Below are 20,671 nucleotides of genomic sequence, written 5' to 3' on the forward strand. Positions count from 1 at the left end.
ATCCACATTACTACTCTGCTACTCCCTTAAGCAGCATTTCCAAGTTCATTAACAATGTGCTGTCAAGCCAAGCAGGCCAAATATTATCAGTGACAGTAGAGCGAATTAATATTTCAGGTTGAAGACCTCCCATCAGAGTTGGATGCATTGTTTTGTGGGCTTTTTTGCATTGCTGTTCGCTAAGACAAATGACAAGGATAGAGCTATCAACAAGACATCCTTTATTGAAGGTAGTCAAACTCAACAACAGCAGTAGCTAGTACAATAGTGTATATAAAGGGTGCAGTGGAGATTTACAAGGATGTTGCCTGGATTGGGGATCATGCCTTATGAAAACAGGTTGAGGGAACTCGGCCTTATCTCCTTGGAGCGACGGAGGATGAGGAGTGACCTGATAGAGGTATATAAGATGATGAGAGGCATTGATCGTGATCATTGATCAGAGGCTTTTTTCCCCAGGCTAAAATGGTTGCCACAAGAGGACACAGGTTTAAGGTGCTGGGGAGTAGGTACAGAGGAGATGTCAGGGGTAAGTTTTTTACTCAGAGAGTGGTGAGTGTGGAATGGGCTGCCGGCAACGGTGGTGGAGGCGGATACGATAGGGTCCTTTAAGAGACTGTTGGATAGGTACATGGAGCTGAGAAAAATAGAGGGCTATGGGTAAGCCTAGTAATTTCTAAGGTAGGGACATGTTCGGCACAGCTTTGTGGGCCAAAGGACCTGTATTGTGCTGTAGGTTTTCTATGTTCTATGTATCAAAATTTAGACCATATGTTTTACATGGTTCTTAATTGTACACTCACGTTCATACCTTTCCACATTCCATTCTTTGCCATTCTTTCCCTAGTCAGGACTTGGAGCCATGGTTTCAGAATAAGGGATTTCCCATTTACTATGGATAAAAGGACGAATTTCTTTGTTAAGAGGGTTGTAACTTTTTGGAATCCTTTACTTCAGAGAGAGCTGTGGACATGATGTCAAGGCAGAGACAGAGAATTCAGCTACAATGGAATCAAGGAGTATGGGGATAGAACGGGAGAGTGGTGCTGAGACCATAATTGGATCGGCCTTGATCTTATTGAAAGGCAGAGCCGACTCAAGGGACTGGTTGTCCTACTCCTGCTCCTGTTTCTTATGTGCTTATTTTCTTATGATGTGTTAGTGAAGTACCCTGGTCTTCTGATAGTTGCTTGAACTAATCCGTAGGAAGTGTATAAGATCCAGCTCTAAGTACATTTTCAAAAGCAAAATAACAGCTGCTGGAGGTGCAAAATAACAGCAAAAAAATCTGAAAATACACAGCAGGTCAAACAGTTTCGGTGGCAAGAGAGAGAGTTAATGTTTCAGGTTGATGACCATTCATCAATGATTTGATTTTGACACACTGTCTTTGGAAGCATGCCAAATCATCCCAGCTGATAATACCCCCTCTCACTCAAACCAATGGTATTGCTAAAACTGGAAATTTACAATATTTTTTAATAATCCACGGCATAGTGCATTGAAAACACAGATGCCGTACCACAACTATACCTTACTCAACTTTCTTATCAAATTTCCCCTTATCTGGGATCTGGTGTATTCAAATCAGTTGTGCAATAATTGAATTGATTGAGGGAATGATAAGGCACAAAAGATGATATCTTCATCTGTTATCCAATCAGTTATTACAGTTTGTTTTAATAAGTTTTAACATGAAATCATATCATTTCAAGATGGTCGCTGCAGTAACGTGTATTATTGCTGATAGATATATTCCTAAATAAATTATATTGTACAAATAAATATTTGAATCATCTGTGCACCAGTGCCTCCATTTAAAAAAAATTCTCCTCATTGCCCTTCTGCTTTATACTCATAGAATTTTCACTGCACTGAGGACATTCACCCATTAAGTCTGCACTAGCTCCCAGTAGAGCAATCTCATCAACCCCATTCACACTGCTGAGTGTTTCCAGCACCTTGTGTTTTTATTTCATATTTCCAGAATCTGCAGTTTTTTGATTTTCTTTAAAGTGAAAATTGTTGGTCGCGAATAAACTAAGTGCAGCTGTCGCCTTAACTATTGCTGGCAGGTCTATGGAAATTAGGAGAAGGATTCAAGAAACTCACTCAGAAAAGCAGCAAATCTCCATGATGAGATGGAGCTACTGCACACGATCTGCTGAGTGAAAGCCAGATGACAGCTTGTCCCTGGCATTCAGATGCTGGCAACAAGATTCATCCAGTGCCAAAATATTCTTCTTCTAATTTAAAATATTTCTAACATATGACAGCCATAAAATTAACACTCCTCTCACACATTATATTAACTTGTTCAGACATGGCAAGGAAATTGGACGTCTGAATAGTATATTTTACCCTATTGCAGTTAGAACTAAACAGATGGATTTACCTCCTTACAGTCTATTACTCTTTCTTTCTTCATGTTTCAGGTGTGCAATGTTCCTCCTGAACAGGGTTTTAGAAAGGAAAATGTACACCAGACGCTGCTGAACTGTGCTCTCAAATATTTCCATCTGGTACAATGATGTGGCAGTGTTTCCATCAAGGTGCCTGACTTTTAAACCATACTGTTGTATTTGGAAAATCTGATCTCAAAACACTTCAGTCTTTTTTTCATTCATGAGTCACCCGTGATTGTACCATTGTATGAGTCATCTGCCCAAACTGTCAGATTGATAGACTTTATATCAACCAGTAATCATTTAAAGACATTGAGCAAGGGGGATGTGTAAAAGGGTTAGGACATGTTCAGCATGACCATAAAAACCACTGTGATTGCAAGAAAATGCATTCAACTTGCACCCTTCTCTCATAGCCAGATGTTGATCTACTCATAAACTACATATTCCAATGCAGACTTATTCCAATCCCTAAGAGTATTGCTTAGCATCCTTCTAAAACCAGAGAATACCTAGGAGTCTGGAGCAACACATAAGACGCTGGGGAAAATCAAAGGGTCAGGCAGCATCTGTGGAGCAAAATGGACAGTCAATGTTTTGGGCCAAGGCCCTTCATCTGGACTGAAAGATAGAGGGGAAATAGCCAGTATAAAAAGGTGGAGGGAAGGGGTGGAGCGAGAGCTGGCAGGTGATAGGTGGATCCAGGTGAGGTGAGGTGCTAGCTCTTGCTATCTAACCTTTTTATACTGGCTATCTCCTCTTTATCTTTCAGTAAAAATTGCTGATATCCACCCAAAGAAGTTGCTGTCAGAGATCCTCTGCTCCTTCGTGGGTTCTGCTGTTTCTGTACAAATGCAGTACAGAATTAGTGGCTTGATGTGAAATTCAAGACTTTATATACTAGCTACGTAAGCAGTTTGAAATGTTAAACCTTAATGAATGAGATACAGGGTTCAGAAAGCTATTTTTTTACAAAGTGTGGATTGTCATTCCTTCAAAATTGCATCTGAAAATTCCAGCATTTAATTCTTTGTTTATGATATTTTAACGTATACCTTAATCTTGTGAGTGTATCCCAATCTTTGATTTAGTTTAAGTGATATCATTAAAAAGTAAACTATAATATGTGATTTTTACTTTTGGGTTTGCTGCTAGTGAGAATTCTTCAATCTGATTGAGTGTGGAGCCTGCCCGATGACACAATAGATCCCCTAAAGATTGTGCTGTCCCTTTATTATGACTGCAAAGTAAGGGAATGATGTATTATTTATTCCTCAACCAACAGAACTAAAGCAGATAATCTGTGCACTTCAGCGATGTTTATGAAGTTTTGTAGGATGCCAGTGACTGCACTTCAAAATCATGTAAAGAATAGGATTAGGCCTTATAGCTCCTTCACTAAAACCATGGCTGATCTGAATTTGGTCCTTAACTCCATTTCCCTACCTGGTTCCCAACCCTTACCATCCATCATTGCTTTTAAGACACTTTGGAATGTCTTAAATCCATGAAAATGCTAAATAAATGCAAGTTATTGCCATTCCTTTATCTATTCATATTAGCACTATAAAACAAAAGTATCATGATATCTGTAAATACAATATCCTGAGAACTGAATAAGGAGACAAAAAAACCAAGACATATTTTGCTGCATAGTTTTATGTCAGTACAATAAATGTGGATTTTAGGAGTTGAAAAAGTAGGTAATAACAGTGACATACGTTCTCAATTTTACTGCATGTTTGCAGGAGATGTATTTGGGAACATGTTGAGATTCAGTCTTCAACAGGATTAACACTACAGTTTGCATATTATTGTAAATTGCTAGGGAATTGCTAGGGAATCCAAAGGCATTTATCATTTTAGCAAATATGACAGAGTGTTATTCCTCATTTTATAATTGTCTACTTTTTCAAAAGACAATTTTTTGAAAATATTTTTTATATATATATAAAGGGAGCATAGTGGTGCAGCAACTAGAACTGCTGCCTACAGCTCCAATGATCCTAATCTCAAGCATTGTCTGCGTGGAGCTTGCACATTCTCCCTCTGGCCATCTGGGTTTCCCCCAGGCACTATGATTCCTTCCCGCATCCCAAAATTGGACAAATTAATTGGCTGCTGCAAATTGACCCTAGTGTGTAGGTTGGTGGTAGAATCTGGCAGGAGCTGATGGAAATGTGGAGAGGATGAAATAGGAATAGTGTAGGATTGGTGCAAGTGGGTACTTCATGGTTAGCAGGACCCAACGGGCCATGGGTTCCTATTTCCATGTTGGGTGTCTCTGGCTCTAAAAATGGAAGGTAGGAAGGACTAGAATGTTCCATTATAATAGGTCTCTATATGTAAAAAATTTCTCTTAGTTTTGAATTGTCAGTAAATTTCAAGTCATTATGTCCAAGTGTAGTGGTTAGTGTAACGCTATTACGGCACCAGCGACCCGGGTTCAATTCCGGCTGCTGTCTGTAAGGAGTTTGTACGTTCTCCCCATGTCTGTGTGGGTTTCCTCCGGGTGCTCCGGTTTCCTCCCACATTCCAAAGACGTACAGGTTAGGAAGTTGTGGGCATGCTACGTTGGTGCCAGAAGCGTGGCAACACTTGCGGGCTGCCCCAAGAACACTCTACGCAAAAGATGCATTCCACTGTGTGTTTTGACGTACATGTGACTAATAAAGATATCTTATCAAGTCATCAAACTAAGAGATACAATCAGTCCAACATTTGTCCCTGAGGTGCACCATTTCCAACCCTTCCTTCCTAGACTGAACAATGCCCATTCCCTATGATTTATTTTTCTGCTCGTCAGAAAATCTGGTGGCTGCCATTTTTTCACCAGCCTTAATCCCGGCAGTTTGAAGTGGACAGTTCACCAGGTTTACTTAAGTGTTTGTCAGCCTGCCTGTTCCACCAGTCAGCTGCTAAATGATAAATTATTTAGCAGCTAGTCATGCTTGTAACTACGTTAACTTTCTTTTGAATAATTTTGTCTGCATGGACTTTAGCAAGGCCTTTGACAAGATCCAGCATATTAGGCTGGTCCTGAAGGTTAAAATGCCTGGGATACAGGGTGAATAGCAAATTGGATTGAAAATTGGCATGATGGTGGGAGGCAGAGGGTGGTAGTGGAAGGTTGCTTTCCAGATTGGAGAGCTGTAACCAGTGGCGAGCCACAGGAATTGGTACTTGGTCCTTTATTTTTCATATGTATTAATGACTTGGAAGAGAAGGTATGTGGCATGATTAGTAAGTTTGCAGATGACACAGGAAGTGGTTGAGGCAGATGCAATAGTATCATTTAAGAAGAACTTGGATAAGTACATGGGGGGGCAGGACTTAAAGGTATATGGGCTGAATGCAGGAAATTGGAACTAGCTGAGTGGGCACAGTGGTCGGCATGAACTGGTTGGGCCGAAGGGCCTGTATCCTTGCTCTATTTCTCTATGACACCAAAATTGATGGTATAATGGACAGTGAAGAAGGTTGCCTAAGGTTACACCAGGATCTAGATCAGCTGGGAAAATGGGCAGGAGAAAGGCTGATGGAATTTAACTCAGACAAGTGCAAAGTGATGTATTTTGGGAAGTTAAACCAGGCCAGGACATAGACAGAGAATGGCAGGGCCCTGGGGAGGGTCTTTGAACAGTGAGGCCTTGAGCTACAAGTGCACAGTTCCCTGAAAGCAGCAACACAGGTAAACAGAGTGGTGAAGAAGTTGTATGGTAAGCTTACAATTATCGGCCAGGACGTTGAGAACAAGAATTGGTACATCGCCTTACAGTTGTACAAATCTTTGGTTAGGCTGCACTGGGAGAATTGTGTGCAGTTCTAGTCACCATACTGTAGGAAGGATGCAATTAAGCTAAGACGGTAGAGAAAGGTTCACAGGAATGTCAGAATCAGAATCAGAATCAGGTTTGTTATCACTGACAGATGTTGTGAAATTTGTTGTTTTGCGGTAGCAGTACAGTACAAGACATAAAAATTACTTTAATTTAAATAAATAGATAGATAGATAGATAGATAGATAGATAGATAGATAGATAGATAGATAGATAGATAGATAGATAGATAGATAGATAGATAGATAGATAGATAAATAAATAAGTAGATAGTGCGAGAGAGGAATGACGAGGCAGTGTTCATGGGTTTATGGACCGTTTAGAAATCTGATGGCGGAGGGGAAGAAGATGTTCTGAAACATTGAGTGTGGGTATTCAGGCTCCTGTACCTCCACCCCGATAGTAGTAACGTGACGAGGGCATGTCCTGGATGGTGAGAGTCCTTAATGATGGATGCCACCTTCTTGAGGCACCGCCTCTTGAAGACGTCATTGATGGTGGAGAGTGTTGTGTCCGTGATGGAGCTGGCTGAGTCTACAACCCTCTGCAGCCTCTTTCGATCCTGCACATTGGAGCCTCCAATACCAAGCGGTGATGCAACCAGTCAGAATGCTCTCCACCGTACATCTGTAGAAATCTGCAAGAGTCTTTGGTGACATACCAAATCTCCTCAAACTCCTAATGAAGTAGACCCCCTGGTGTGCCTTCTTTGTGATTGCATCAGTGTGTTGAGCCCATGATAGATCCTCTGCTCCTGACTTCCTCTTCCTGAAGTCCACAATCAATTCCTTGGTCTTGCTGACGTTGAGTGCGAGGTTGTTGAGACACCATTCAACCAGTAGATCTATCTCACTCCTACACAACTCCTCATCGCCATCTGAGATTCTACTAACAACAGTGGTGTCATCCGCAAATTTATAGATGGCGTTTGAGCTGTGCCTAGCCACACAGTCATGACTGTAGAGATAGTAGAGCAGTGGGCTAAGCACGCATCCTTAAGGTGCACTCGTGTTAATTGCCAGTGAGGAGGAGATGTTAATACCGATCTGCACTGACTGTGGACTCCCGATAAGGAAGTCAAGGATCTAGTTGCAGAGGGAGGTGCAGAGGCCCAGGTTTTGAAGCCTGTTAATTAGTACTGAGGGGAAGATGGTGTTGAACGCTGAGCTGTAATCGATAAACAGCAGCCTGACGTATGTTTTGCTGGACTGGATGGCTTGAGTTATAAGGAGAGATTGGATAAGCAGGGACTGTTTTCCCTGGAGAAAAGGAGACTGAGGGATGACCTTATAGAGGTTTATAAAATTATGAGAGGCATTGAAGGGTAGACTGTTACAGTCTTTTTCTAAAACTAGATGGCACAGGTTTAAGATGAGAGTGGAAAGATTAAAAGGGGACCCAAAGGATAGCTTTTTACACAGAGGGCGGTTGGTATATGGAACAGAGGAGATGGAATTGGAATTGGTTTATTATTGTCACATGTACCATTTTACAGTCCAAAGCTTAGTTTCACATGCCATCCATACCAATCATTTCAAAACATAGTCGTCTTCCTGATCACAGTGTGCTTCACACTATAGCTCAACAAATGGTGGTTCCAGCAGCTGGTTACCAAAATATTATTAAATATTAATCATCACCTTTTTCTTTCTCTTCGCCACACCACATCCCCCTGCCCCTCCACTTCCCTGTCGACCCCTCTTCCCCATCTATGCTATGTACAATTCCCATATGCATTAGTGAGCCTCAGCAGTGTATCTGAACACTATTGTTTGTCTCTTGATTTTCTACTACACCTCGACACCACATTCTACTTCTAAGATAAACACTTGCCCCTTCCAAATGGAGGCCTGGCAACCTCTCAGTTTGACTCACATTAGAACAATCTGCTTAGTCTACATATAAAAAAACACCAACTCTTGTCATGAGGGTTCAAAATCAGCAAAGAGACACTCAGAATTCAAGCCACTTTGCTTTACAAAAGGCAGAACCATACTTGATAGGGCAACAAACAAGAAGCTGGATGACTCTGTGGGTTAGGCAGCATCTGTGGAAGGAAGTGGACAGTTGACGTTTTGGGTCAAGACCCTTCATCTGGATTTTGTGTCACCATACGTGATAGATTTGGTTATAATTTGCAGGTCATGGTGTGAAGAAATCAGCTCCTACTCTTTATAGTTTAATCTGCAAGAGATTCATATCAAGCCTTGTCCATAAGCCTCTCTTTCTTCACATCAATGCAAGCCAGAGCTCAGAGGACAATGGAGGAGGTGTAAAGTGTGGCTGGGGCCCACTTTTGTTAAAATGGCAGAAGTCAACAAGAGACCTTCCTTCTACCTTTATGTGTGTTTGACATATGTGATACAGAGGTCTGGAAGGAATATGATTCTGACAATCCCAGTTTAGAATGCCCTATGTAAAATAGCAGAAAGTGGGCATTCAAGAAGTGACTGGTACTTGGTGAATCATTTATGTTTCAAAATGCAGATGTAGATTAAAATATCAAACAAAAACTTGCTGGGAAAAAATAAATATAGCATGCTGGCAATTTTTTCAGGTGCAAAAACGATTTACATTTATGCATTGCCTTACCATGAGGACCGTCTTGAGTGGGCAAGAAGTCCTGCAGTTGTTTTAAACATTACAATGACCTACCAGCAATCACCAAATTAATCAATAGTTAATCTGGTCCTGGTGCTATTGATTGATGTAAAGACATTTTCCAGGATCAGTATTGGTTCAGTAAAATCAGTGACTATATTATAGGATAATGAGCCTACCAATGAAGTTTTAAACTCTCTGTACCCCTAATCCATGGCATCACAAAGATCCTGTTCCAGTTTTTAATGGAAGGACTTCTTGTTTAATGGCAGCCTGCTGAAACATTGCTGAAGGTTCCCATGTAGTGGAGGTACTGCAGTTTGAAAACGCAACCTTAAACTAATAGAAAATGCCAAAATATCAGCAACTCAACATTGGAGCTGTACATGTACCGTATGAGTTAAAACTAAAAAATGTCAAAGTGCCAAAATGATTAAAGGATAAATAATTTCCATTCACCTCATAAGTAACTGTTCAAAAATGCATTAACTAGGCCCAGGTGTGCCCTCTGCATTAAAAAGTCAAATTATAACCATTCCTTTCTTTGTAATTGAAAACTTTTCTGCTATTCCTGTCCTATTCCTTCCATCCAATGATGAGTCAGGTTCTTCTCCAAGGATTAATGTGAGCCAATGCCATCACAGGCACTCACTATTTGCAGATCACACCCCTTGTCAGGAGGCCAGCTCGGCCAATGGGCCACCTGGCATTGTGGTATTCTGGAACCAGTCAACTGCATGGGACGTCTACTTGTGGCATGAGCTCATCAGCAGCACGTTAATGAGGATGTGAATTTGGCATTCAGGGTTTTAAAAGTGGTGCAGGATCCAGTATAACCCTGGTAGATTTGAGTGTGAAACCTGTAATTTGAAAGTAATTGTTCTACTTAACAGGTCCAAAATGGTAGCAGTAAGTCAAATTACTCCCTCCATGTATAACACAAGCATGATTGACAATCAATCAAACAACCATTCAAACTCTTTGATTTTAATAACTTGGATGGTAAATGAAAAGTGATGAGAATTCCAAGATTCTTTTGAATCCCAAATAGTGCAGGCATAGGAAGATGGGAATTTAAACTCAGTTTGATAAGAATGAGGAAATGTTTATTTATGTTACTGAGCAAAAGTCTGTGTGCCATCGTATTAAAAAAATTCCCCCCACGTTCAATGTGTATCTGTTATCTTCCATTGCAGTCAAAGCCAGGGTTTGATATTCTGTAATTGTTACTTTGAAGAGTCACTGTGTACACTTAAACACTCTGATGATCCATTCTGTTCTGGGGGATGACGCAGCACGGTTAGTGAACTAGATACCAGCAATGTGAACTTATGCTCGGGTACCATAGTTGAATGGGTCTCTGTGCTAGCTGATACTAAGGAGGCCTTTGCTGCATATTCATGCTCCCTACCATTTAGATTTTTACTGCTGAATTTTATAATGAAGGGAGAAAGCCTGTGATTGGTGAAAGCACCCTTACAACTCTCGACATTGACATTCTATTGTGTCATGAATTTAAATTCACATGTATAGAACTGATTCCCCAGAGGCTTATCCAATCAATGTATTTGCATATTTCATATTGCTTTGCAGTAAAAATCAATCGGACTGCTGCTACTGGCCCCTTATCCCTCTGCTCTTCAAGTCTTCATGAAGGACAATATATCATGTCCTTCATGTGCCTTTCAAAAGTAGAAAACCAACAGCGACACCCATCCATCATTCCCTTTCATCTCTGCTCTTCTTTTGAGAAAATATTCACCATGCCTAGCTAATCGTCCCACACTGTACTTGATGGGAGAGATCACCTCCCACCAAAATGACCTCTCTGACACTCCATTATACAAGCCATACAGACACTTATCTAATAGACCATTGAAGAAAGATTTTCTCATTTGTCATTGAGACATTCTACACAACAGTACACTCTACTCTTGGAATAACAGCAACTTTTTACTCTATAAGTGACTCGTTAAATGTTTTAAAAATATTGGTCGATCACTATGTCGAATTTCTTGTTCTTCAAGAGTATTTTGATTTTAGTTAATGATGAAAGTGAATTTTCAGAATCCATACTTCAGTTCACGATTTCTCCCAATTCTATGAGCCATCATCAATTTCAGCACAGTTAATACACTTAAGATAAGATAAGATATCTTTATTAGTCACATGTACATCAAAATGCACCTTTTGCATAGAGTGTTCTGGGAGTGTTCTGTTCACTTTAGCAAGAACATTAGATTTGGCCCCAGTATCAATATCAAATGTAGCTAGGCTAAGTATAGCGGTATTCCAAGGAATAATAAAGCTTTGTTACTCAATGAATCTTTGATGATCTGTCTCAACTAACTGGACTCCAAACCGTTCCCAACCCAAGTACTATGTGCCCGTCACATCTAAATTTCACACTTCTTCACTGTTGACATTGTGAGATGTCAGTGAGATTAGTGAAATTTTTGTCAACAACAAATGAATTACGAGGAATTTGGAGTTCTGGTCCAGGAGACTAGGTTGCAAGTGTCTCAACATAACTAACATCAGATTGGTTTTAAATACTTTCCCAAAATGTGGAAGTATTGTAATTTAATCCAATTTGCCATAAAAGCCCCCTAGTGCGTTATGCAAAGCGTAGTGGTGCATTTTCACTTCAGACTTCCCAATATATCTAGTTCAGACATTTACACAGAGGAGAGTTTGCACTTTTTTTTGGTTATTTTATGTTTTTTGCAGTTTGTATATTTATTTTACAAAGACATCTTGAGAAGAATTTGCTGGCGGTTAAAATTCCTTACACAGCTGGTAAACATTTCTAACGTGGACACTGATGAAATGGTGCCACTTTAACTCTTTGTTGTTTTCATCCACTCTTGGCTTGCTGGTTTCAAAAGTTTTCTGCTTGTGAAAGGCACCGGAAGTAAAATATTGGCCTCCAAACAAAACTTTTGATTTAACTTGGAGAAAGCTGTACATTTAGGACTGCCTTGTGGCCCCATATGTTTTTATAATATTCCTGTTTCAGACTTCACAGACTCAGCATTGTCCAGTACAACTTGTTTCAAAGTGTACCAGGAACATTTGATACTCAAGAAAATTAAAGTCCCATGGAATTTACAGTTATTTGAGATCTAATAGGAACATGTAGGGCAAAATAAAATCTTTTAAATTTATAAGTGTCCTTGGTGCATATTACTGCAGAAGCCCATGAAATTATTTTAAGATCCTTCAAGGGTGCATAGCCGCTTTGGCCCATAGACTGACAGGATACAACTCACATTAAGGTATTTCTTCAAATGATATTGTTCTCAATTGATACGTATGAATACCTGAATTAGGAGCAGGAGAAGGCCCCTTAACCCCACTCCGTCATTCAGTATTATGGCTGATCTGACTGCATCCTCAACTCCACATTTCCACCTTTCTTCGTTAACCTTTCACTCCCTCGTTTATCAATATCCCTCTGCCTTAAAATAATCAAAGACTATTTCTACCACCCTTTGAGGAAATCAGTCCCAAAAACTCACAACCCTCTGAGTGAAAAAAAATTACTTTATTTCTGTCTTAAGTAACAACCCCTTATTTTTAAACAGTGGCGCCCTATATCTAGATTCTCCCACAGGAGGAAATATCCTCTTCACAGCTTGTCAAGACTTTTGAGGATCTTGTGTTTTCAATCAAGTCACCTCTCTCTTCTAAATTCCAGCCAATGCAAGCCTAGCCTGGTCATTCTTTTCTTGTAAGACAATGTGTCCATTCAGGTATTAGGAATGATCTAGTGACTAATCTTCTCTGAACTGCTTCCAAAAGCATTAACGTCCTTCATTGAATAAAGAGACCAATACAGACACATTTCTCCAGATGTAGCCTCACTTAGTAACTGAAGCATAACTCCTACTTTTGCATTCAATTCCTCTGGCAATAAACAGTAATATTCTGTTATCCTTTCTAATTACTTGCTCCACCTGAACATTGCATTTGTTACATCTTGCACTTTGCATTTGTTACATCTTGCCAATCAGAAAAAGACCTTTTATGTCAACTCTTTGTTTCCTGTTATCCAGCCAGCCATCTGGCTGTAGATTAGCCAGTTAGCCATCTATGGCAATATGTTATCTCCACATCATGAACTTTTATTTTCCATAATCCCATTGACAACAAGGATGCCAAACTCACATCAGGTGATCCCTACAATGACCTGGGAAACTTCATCCGTGCAAGTCAGCTCAGCCCATAATTTTTCACACTTGTTGAGTAATAGTGTAGTGTAGGGAAGAAAACTCTATCACTCACTCAAGCTGGGATAGAATGAGATAAAGCAAAAAATGTTACAAGTTTTGGGAATACCCTCTTTTATCATGTGCCTTTTGTTAATTTTGCACGTTACCCCATCAAAGTTTTTGCAAGATATTTTTTTCTTTGACCAACCTTGGCAAGAATGACTTCATCTGATAATAAAATCGTGTTTTTCTGCATTAATTACACTTGCCCTCATTCCACTTCTAAATATATTGAAGGCTAAGAGGTATATTTTTCAACTGGGTTGGAGATTGTGTAACAAGTCCGATCAATCATGATCTTACTGAATGGTAGAAATAGCTTGCGTAGATATGGCTTACTCGTGCTCCTATTTCTAATGTACTTATGTAACATAAATTCAAGAGCAAATTTCAGGTATTCAATTATCTGCCGATTATATTATTCTCTTATTATGAAGGCTCATCTTTTGCTTTTGTTTGAATATTGAGTTTGAGCTGGAAGGAATCCAAATGAGAATATTTGTTATGGATGTAGATGATTCAAAAGCAGACATTTTACTGTGTTTTGACTTGTTCTTTTGCATTCCAGCATTTTCAGACCATGCTGAAAACAAAGTTGAATGTGTTGACTCTGCGGAAGGAACCCTTACCCACTGTCATCTTTCATGAACCAGAAGCCATTGAATTGTCTCCCACAGCTCCTCTGATGAACAGCCAGTATAACACAGAACGCAAGGTTGGTTGCAAGTTGCGTACAGGGAATTGCTTGACAGGAATTTTTTGAGGGCAACAATATGCTATTTATTTGTGAGAATATCTCACTGGCTGGGGCAAATATATATTTTTATTTCCTAACCTCAGTTAACATTTACTGTCTGGACATGGTGCCAGCATCCACTACAGACAACTGCACCCTTCAGCTTACCCAAGGTAAATGGTTGTTGAGTCTTTAGACATTACCTCACACTGTTGCATACATAGAATTACTTGATCCATTGGTGTTTAAATTCTCTGCAAATTTTTATTCAGGGAGAGAAAGCGAATTAAGACATTGCCACTGAGCTCTGTGGTTCCTATAAGTTTGAAAAATATTGAAAAACAAAATATCAAAATCATTCAGATTTTCAGAACTGTTCCTTTTTAAAATAAAATCTCCTTTGAGAATTGCCAGTGAAGTATAATTAAACAGACTTCCTTTCCTCAGGGTCTCAGAAGGGAATCTCAGAACAGAATGGTGTAAATCACAAGTTTCACGTGAGTCTCTCTAGGCAGTAAATAGCAGAGACATCAACAAAATAGAGCAGGGTTTTGATGGAAAAGACACTTAGTTGTCCAAGTTAATCTTTGACTTTCACTACCATTTAATGACAAATAATGATTTGCACTTTTTATCCTCTGGAAGTGAGTATCCCTGGCAAGATCACTATTTAATGTCTGTCAATAAATCCCCTTAAGATGTTGGGATGTTGACTTCCTAGACATCTGCGGCCCCTGAGATGCTTGGATTGATGCCCAGATCTGAACTTCATGAATGGAGTAACAGCAGAACCAGAAAAAAATAAGACAATTGTCTTTTCCTCTGCCATTAAGACAAGCGAGTATAATTGTTTTAGTGGGTTACTATGCTCCCCGTTCACCCTGAGTCTTGATGTAACTCTGTATTGGTGGGATACAAGTTTTCCTGTTCTGTCAGCTCTGATATGAGTTCAATCACAATCAAGTGCTTTATGTTTTGTGCAATTACCATTGCATTGTTTGCCTTAGGTCTGGTTGGGGAGGGAAGTGAAATATAACAGGATGTGTTTTTTCTGCAGTTTGACTTAAAACTGATTCCAGAAGCAGCGAGCAGGAACGTTGCTTGGGAATTCATCGGTGCCACCTGAAATTGTTGCTGAGGGGAGTGATTGGTATTGAGATTGGCAGAAAAATGTGCAAAACCTCTGTCTTCACCATCATTGTCAAAATTATTCTTAATGAATATAGACATTCATCAAAACCTATTTCAATCAGTGTAGCAGTCAGTAAACTATAAAATATGCAAATTAAATACAATGGATAATTAACAGCTTTGATAGTTAAGACGCTAAGAGGGATGTGATCCCAATGTGTTATACAGTGAGAAATGAATTCTATTAGTTTGTCAGCCAGGTAATACAGTTAAAAATTACCTCCAACAGTAACCTTACTGTCCTTTCATTTCTGGTTCATGACAATTAAGCTGCCAAATAATGTCTCGTCAGATTTGCTTTGTAACTGCACAAACAAAAGTTTCCTTGCAGTTACAGACTTTGCATGAAAAATGCATGCAAACACTATCATGGGCGACTTCAAAATGCATGTTGCATGCAATCTGTTGCCACTGGGCGACTCTGGAAACATGGAAAAGGAGCTGGAACAAATCCAGCATTCCATAAGAACTGTGCTCAGGTTTTTGATCAAGTTCCTTTGCAAATAACCACTTGTCCAAAGGAACCTCTTGACACATGTTAACATTGTTCATCCTTAGTCAAGTATAGGTGACCTCCATGTTACTGAGGGGTTGCGTTCTTAGAAAAACCATCTGTATGTGATCACGAGTCCCCTTTTCCCACTGAATTCCATGTTATAAGTGGAGATGCATTCCTACAGGAATTCTCTCATATTAAGCCATTTTATTAGCGATGAAAAATGACCCACCACTGTTATTTAACAGCTGAGGCCAACATCGGACAAGGCTTGTACAAAGGAAACAAGAAATTTTGTCAATTTTTATTTTTAGTCACTGAATACTGTGGGGCACTAAGATTTGGATATGACATCACTGCGTCGATTGGGTTGGTAGTCACAGCCAAGTCCTTTCTTTGCCATACCCTCTCCAGTCAGAGGAAGTGTGAACAGATGCCTCAGAGTGCAGCACTGCCACACTCTTCTCTGCAACGCATTTCCTCTGATGCACAAGGCTCACGGATAAGGAAAAGGTTTAGGAAGTGGAAATATCAGGGAAAGAGATGGGAATTGAGGATTGGGATTCATGGAAGAAAGGCGATGTAGAAGGAGTTCAGCATGGTGTAGGAGGTCAATGGTGCTTCATTGGAGGAAGGTATAAGGGGGATGTCAGGGGTAAGTTTTTCACACAGAGAGTGGTGGGTGCGTGGAACGCACTGCCGGCAGAGGTGGTGGAGGCAGATACATTAGGGATGGTTAAGAGACTCTTAGGTAGCCACATGAGTGGTAGAGAAATGGAGGGCTATGTGGGAGGGAAGCGTTAGATAGATCTTAGAGTAGGATAAAACGTCGGCACAACATTGTGGGCCAAGGGGCCTGTACTGTGCTGTAAGGTTCTTTGTACACCACCTTACAGTTGGTGTAGAAGGAGTTCAGTGTAGTGTCGGAGTTCAATGGGGTAAAGCAATATGACTTAGTGGAAGTGGAGTAAAGGCTGAGGGATTACTTCAAGACGCCGGCCATGGCCAGTACGGCTCCCCACAATGCAGCACATCAGAGAAAATGCCTCCCAGGTGAAGAGTGCAGCGCTATACTCTGAGATATCTGTTCACATGTCCTCAGACAGGAGAGGGTGTGGCAATCGAGGGGCTGTGACATCACATCCATATCTTATTGCCCCACAGTATGGTGACTAAAAATAAAAATTGACAAAGTTTATTGTTTCTTTCAGATTCTCTGTTTATTTTTTCCCACGTAAATTCCGTAAGCACGAATTTTATTCTGTATTGCAAATTTTTGGGTCGTGATTTGTAAATTGTGAAAGAGCGAATTTCCATAACCCAAATGGCCATAATGCAGGGGTTGCCTGAAAACAAAGCTCTGAAACAGTGCTTATACTGTAATAATTTTGCAAATTATATGTTGCCCTTTCCAAAGGATCTACTTCCTTTGGTGAGGGATCCTAAGTCAAGAGTCTTAAAATTAGAGCTTGCTGTTTAAAATCCAGAGACTGCAACTGCTGGAATCTGGAGCAACAAACAATCTGCTGGAGGGACTCAGCAGGTCGAGCAGCATCTGTGAGTGGGGGAAGGAATTGTCGACTTTTCAGGTTGAAACATCGACAAGTCCTTCCCCCCACAAATGCTGCTCGACCCGCTGAGTTCCTCCAGCAGATTGTTTGTTGCTCTAAAATAATTTTTCTAATGCAAACAGTTGTGGAAATCTGGAACTCTTTCCCTAAAAAGTTGAAAATTCGATCAATTACAACCTCCATGATTGAACTCAATGGACTTCTGTCAGGAAAGTGTTTGGAGCAAGGGAAGATAACTGATGTTAAAGCATGAAGCAGAATGACAGAACAGTTTTAGGAGTTGAATGGCTTACCCTTGATCTTATCTCCCTCTGTCCTGTTTATCGTAATCCTTTGACTGCCTTGTTTGGATTGGGTGGTATTCAAAGGTTCATAAAGTTCAGGCAAACATTTTTACCATTGAGTCATTGGCCAGGTTATTCTCCAAATCAGAAGAGATACAGTCAACAAAATGTTATTCAGGATCATCTGTAGATTCAGGGGTAGTGCCTGAAGACTGGAAATTTGCTGATGTCACACTCTTGTTCAAAACAGGAGTAGGCATAAACCCAGTAACTGCAGACCAATGAGTTTAATCTTGGTGGTGCTGATAGTTCTGGAAATAATAATCAGAAACAAGATAAGACAAGTGTGGATTGATTAGGAAAAAGCCACGATAGATCTTTATTTTGAAGGCAAATCACACTTAACTAACATTATGGTTTTTTGATGAAGTAACAGGGAGTTCAATGAGGGAAATGTGGTTAATGTGGTATAAACGAACTTTCAAAAGACATTTGATAACATGCCACAAAATTGGCTTGTCATCAAGATTGATGGCCATGGAATAAAAGGGGTTGAAACAGTATGGTTAGAAAATTTTTGAAGGGAAATGTACTATGGAGATGTGGTCGATGTTCAGGGATCTTTTGCAGGATGTTAGGGATAAACTTGTCCAGGTGAGGCAGAGAAGGAATGGCAGGGTGAAGGAGCCGTGGGTGACAAGAGAGGTAGAACAACTAGTTAGGAAGAATAAGGCAGCAGACATAAGGTGTAAGCACCAAGGATCAGACAGGGCTCATGAGGAATATAGAGTAGCAAGGAAGGAACTTAAGAAAGGGCTGAGGAGAGTGAGAAGGGGACATGAAAAGGCTTTGGCAAATAGGGTTAAGGAGAATCCCAAGGCTTTTTTCTCGTACGTGAAGGGCAGAAGGACGGCTAGAGTAAATGTAGGTCCGATTAAGGACAAAGGTGAGAGGATGTGCCTTGGAAGCTGTGGAAGTGGGTGAGGTTCTCAATTAATACTTTTCTTCAGTATTCACCAAGGAGAGGGGTCTTGATGATGCTGAGGACAGTGTTGGTAAGGGTAATGTTCTAGAGTATGTAGATATCAAGAGAGAGGATGTGTTGGAGCTGTTAGAAAATATTGGGACAGATAAGTCCCTGGGGCCTGACAGAATATTCCCCAGGCTGCTTCGTGAGGCAAGGGAGGAGATTGCTGAACCATTGGCTAGGATCATTGAGTCCTTGTTGTCCACGGGGATGGTACCGGAGGATTGGAGAGTGGAGAATGTTGTCCTCTTATTCAAAAAAGGTAGTAGGGATAGTCCACGGAATTACAGACCAGTGAGTCTTACGTCTGTGGTGGGTAAGCTGTTAGAAAGGATTCTAAGAGATAGGATCTATGAGCATTTAGAGAATCATGGACTAATTAGGGACAGCCAGCATGGCTTTGCGAAAGGAAGATCTTGCCTCACAAGCCTGATAGGGTTCTTTGAGGAGGTGACCAGGAAGATTGATGAGGGTAGTGCAGTAGATGTGGTCTACATGGATTTTAGTGAGGCATTTGATAAGGTTCTGCATGGTAGGCTTCTTCAGAAGGTCAGAGGCCAAGGGATCCAGGGAGGCTTGGCAGTGTGGATTCAGAATTAGCTTGCCCGTAGAAAGCAGAGGGTTGTGGTGGAGGGAGTGCATTCAGATTGGAGGGCTGTGACTAGTGGTGTCCCACGGGGATCGGTTCTGGGACCTCTACTTTTTGTGATATTTATTAATGATTTAGATGAGGAGGTGGAAGGGTGGGTTAGCAAGTTTGAAGATGACACAAAGATCGATGGTGTTGTGGATAGTGTGGAGGGCTGTCGAAGCTTACAGAGTGATATTGATAGGATGCAGAGCTGGGCTGACAAGTGGCAGATGGAGTTCAATCCGGAGAAGTGTGAGGTGGTACACTTTGGAAGGACAAACTCCAAGGCAGAGTACAAGGTAAATGGCAGGATTTTGGGCAGTGTAGAGGAGCAGAGGGATCTGGGGGTTCATATCCACAGATCACTGAAAGTTGCATCACAGGTGGATAGGGTAGTTAAGAAAGCTCATGGGATGTTAGCTTTCATAAGTCGTGGGATTGAGTTTAATAGCCGCGAAGTAATGATGCAGCTTTACAAAACTCTGGTTAGACCACACTTAGAGTACTGTGTCCAGTTCTGGTCGCCTCATTATAGGAAGGATGTGGAGGCGTTGGAGAGGGTGCAGAGGAGATTTACCAGGATGCTGCCTGGACTAGAGAGTATGGATTATGAGGAGAGACTAAAGGAGCTAGGGCTTTACTCATTGAAGAGAAGGAGGATGAGGGGAGACATGATAGATATTAGATACAAGATATTAAGTGGAATCGATAGAGTGGACAGCCAGCACCTCTTTCCCAGGGCACCAATGTTCAAAACAAGAGGACGTGGCTTTAAGGTAATGGGTGGGAAGTTCAAGGGAGGTGTCAGAGGGAGGTTTTTCACCCAGAGAGTGGTGGTGCATGGAATGCGCTGCCTGGGGCGGTGATGGAGGTTGATACGTTGGTCAAGTTCAAGAGATTGTTAGATAAGCATATGGAGGAATTTAAGATAGAGGGATATGTGGGAGGAAGGGGTTAGATAGTCTTAGGTGTGGTTTGAAGGGCAGCACAACATGGTGGGCTGAAGGACCTGTATTGTGCTGTATTGTTCTATGGTTCTATGGTTCTATTAGCTGAGTAAAAGAAAACAGAGTAGTAGTGAGAGACTGTTTATCAAACTGGAGGAAAGTGTGCAATGAAATTACTCAGGGATTGTTAGAAAGACTACTGCTTTATTTGAGATATATAATAATGACTTAGAATTGGGTGGAGAAGACTCAGTTTCTAAACTTGCACAGGATGTAAAACTTGGAGGTGCTGTGAACTATGAGGAGGTTTTTAAGAGACTCAAAGATACAGACAGGCTGGTGGATTGGGGAGACAGGTGGCAGAGGAAATTTAATGTGGAGAAATGTTAAGTGTAACATTTTGATAAAAAATAGAAGAGGGAATACAAACTAGAGGCACAGTTTGAAAAGGGGTACAAGAATATGGAGATCTAGTGACATATGTGACAGTGTGTTCTAAAATGGCAGGGCAGGTTTAAAAAACATGCAGAATCCTAGGAGGAGGCACAGAGTACAAGAACAAGGAAGTCCAGATGCCCCTTTGTAAAATACTACTTCGGCAGTATTGTGTCCAGTTCTGAACGCTACACTTTAGGGAAGATGTAAACTCTTCAAAAAGCCAGGTGGGTG

The 20,671-nt window shown here is 40.7% G+C and overlaps 1 protein-coding gene across 2 annotated transcripts in view; it reads left to right on the top strand.

Annotated features, from left to right (window-relative positions):
- Nucleotides 1–20,671, top strand: part of pid1 (phosphotyrosine interaction domain containing 1) — a 92,354-nt gene that overhangs the window by 27,016 nt on the left and 44,667 nt on the right. For both annotated transcript variants that reach the window (XM_052018899.1, XM_052018898.1), the window contains exon 2: nt 13,688–13,834. In XM_052018899.1, coding sequence (XP_051874859.1) covers nt 13,700–13,834 — 135 coding nt within the window. In that variant the 5' untranslated portion in view covers nt 13,688–13,699. The remainder of the gene's footprint in view (nt 1–13,687; nt 13,835–20,671) is intronic.

The sequence above is a fragment of the Pristis pectinata genome, chromosome 6, assembly GCF_009764475.1.
Source record: "Pristis pectinata isolate sPriPec2 chromosome 6, sPriPec2.1.pri, whole genome shotgun sequence".
In the NCBI taxonomy this organism is placed as follows: Eukaryota; Metazoa; Chordata; class Chondrichthyes; order Rhinopristiformes; family Pristidae; genus Pristis; species Pristis pectinata.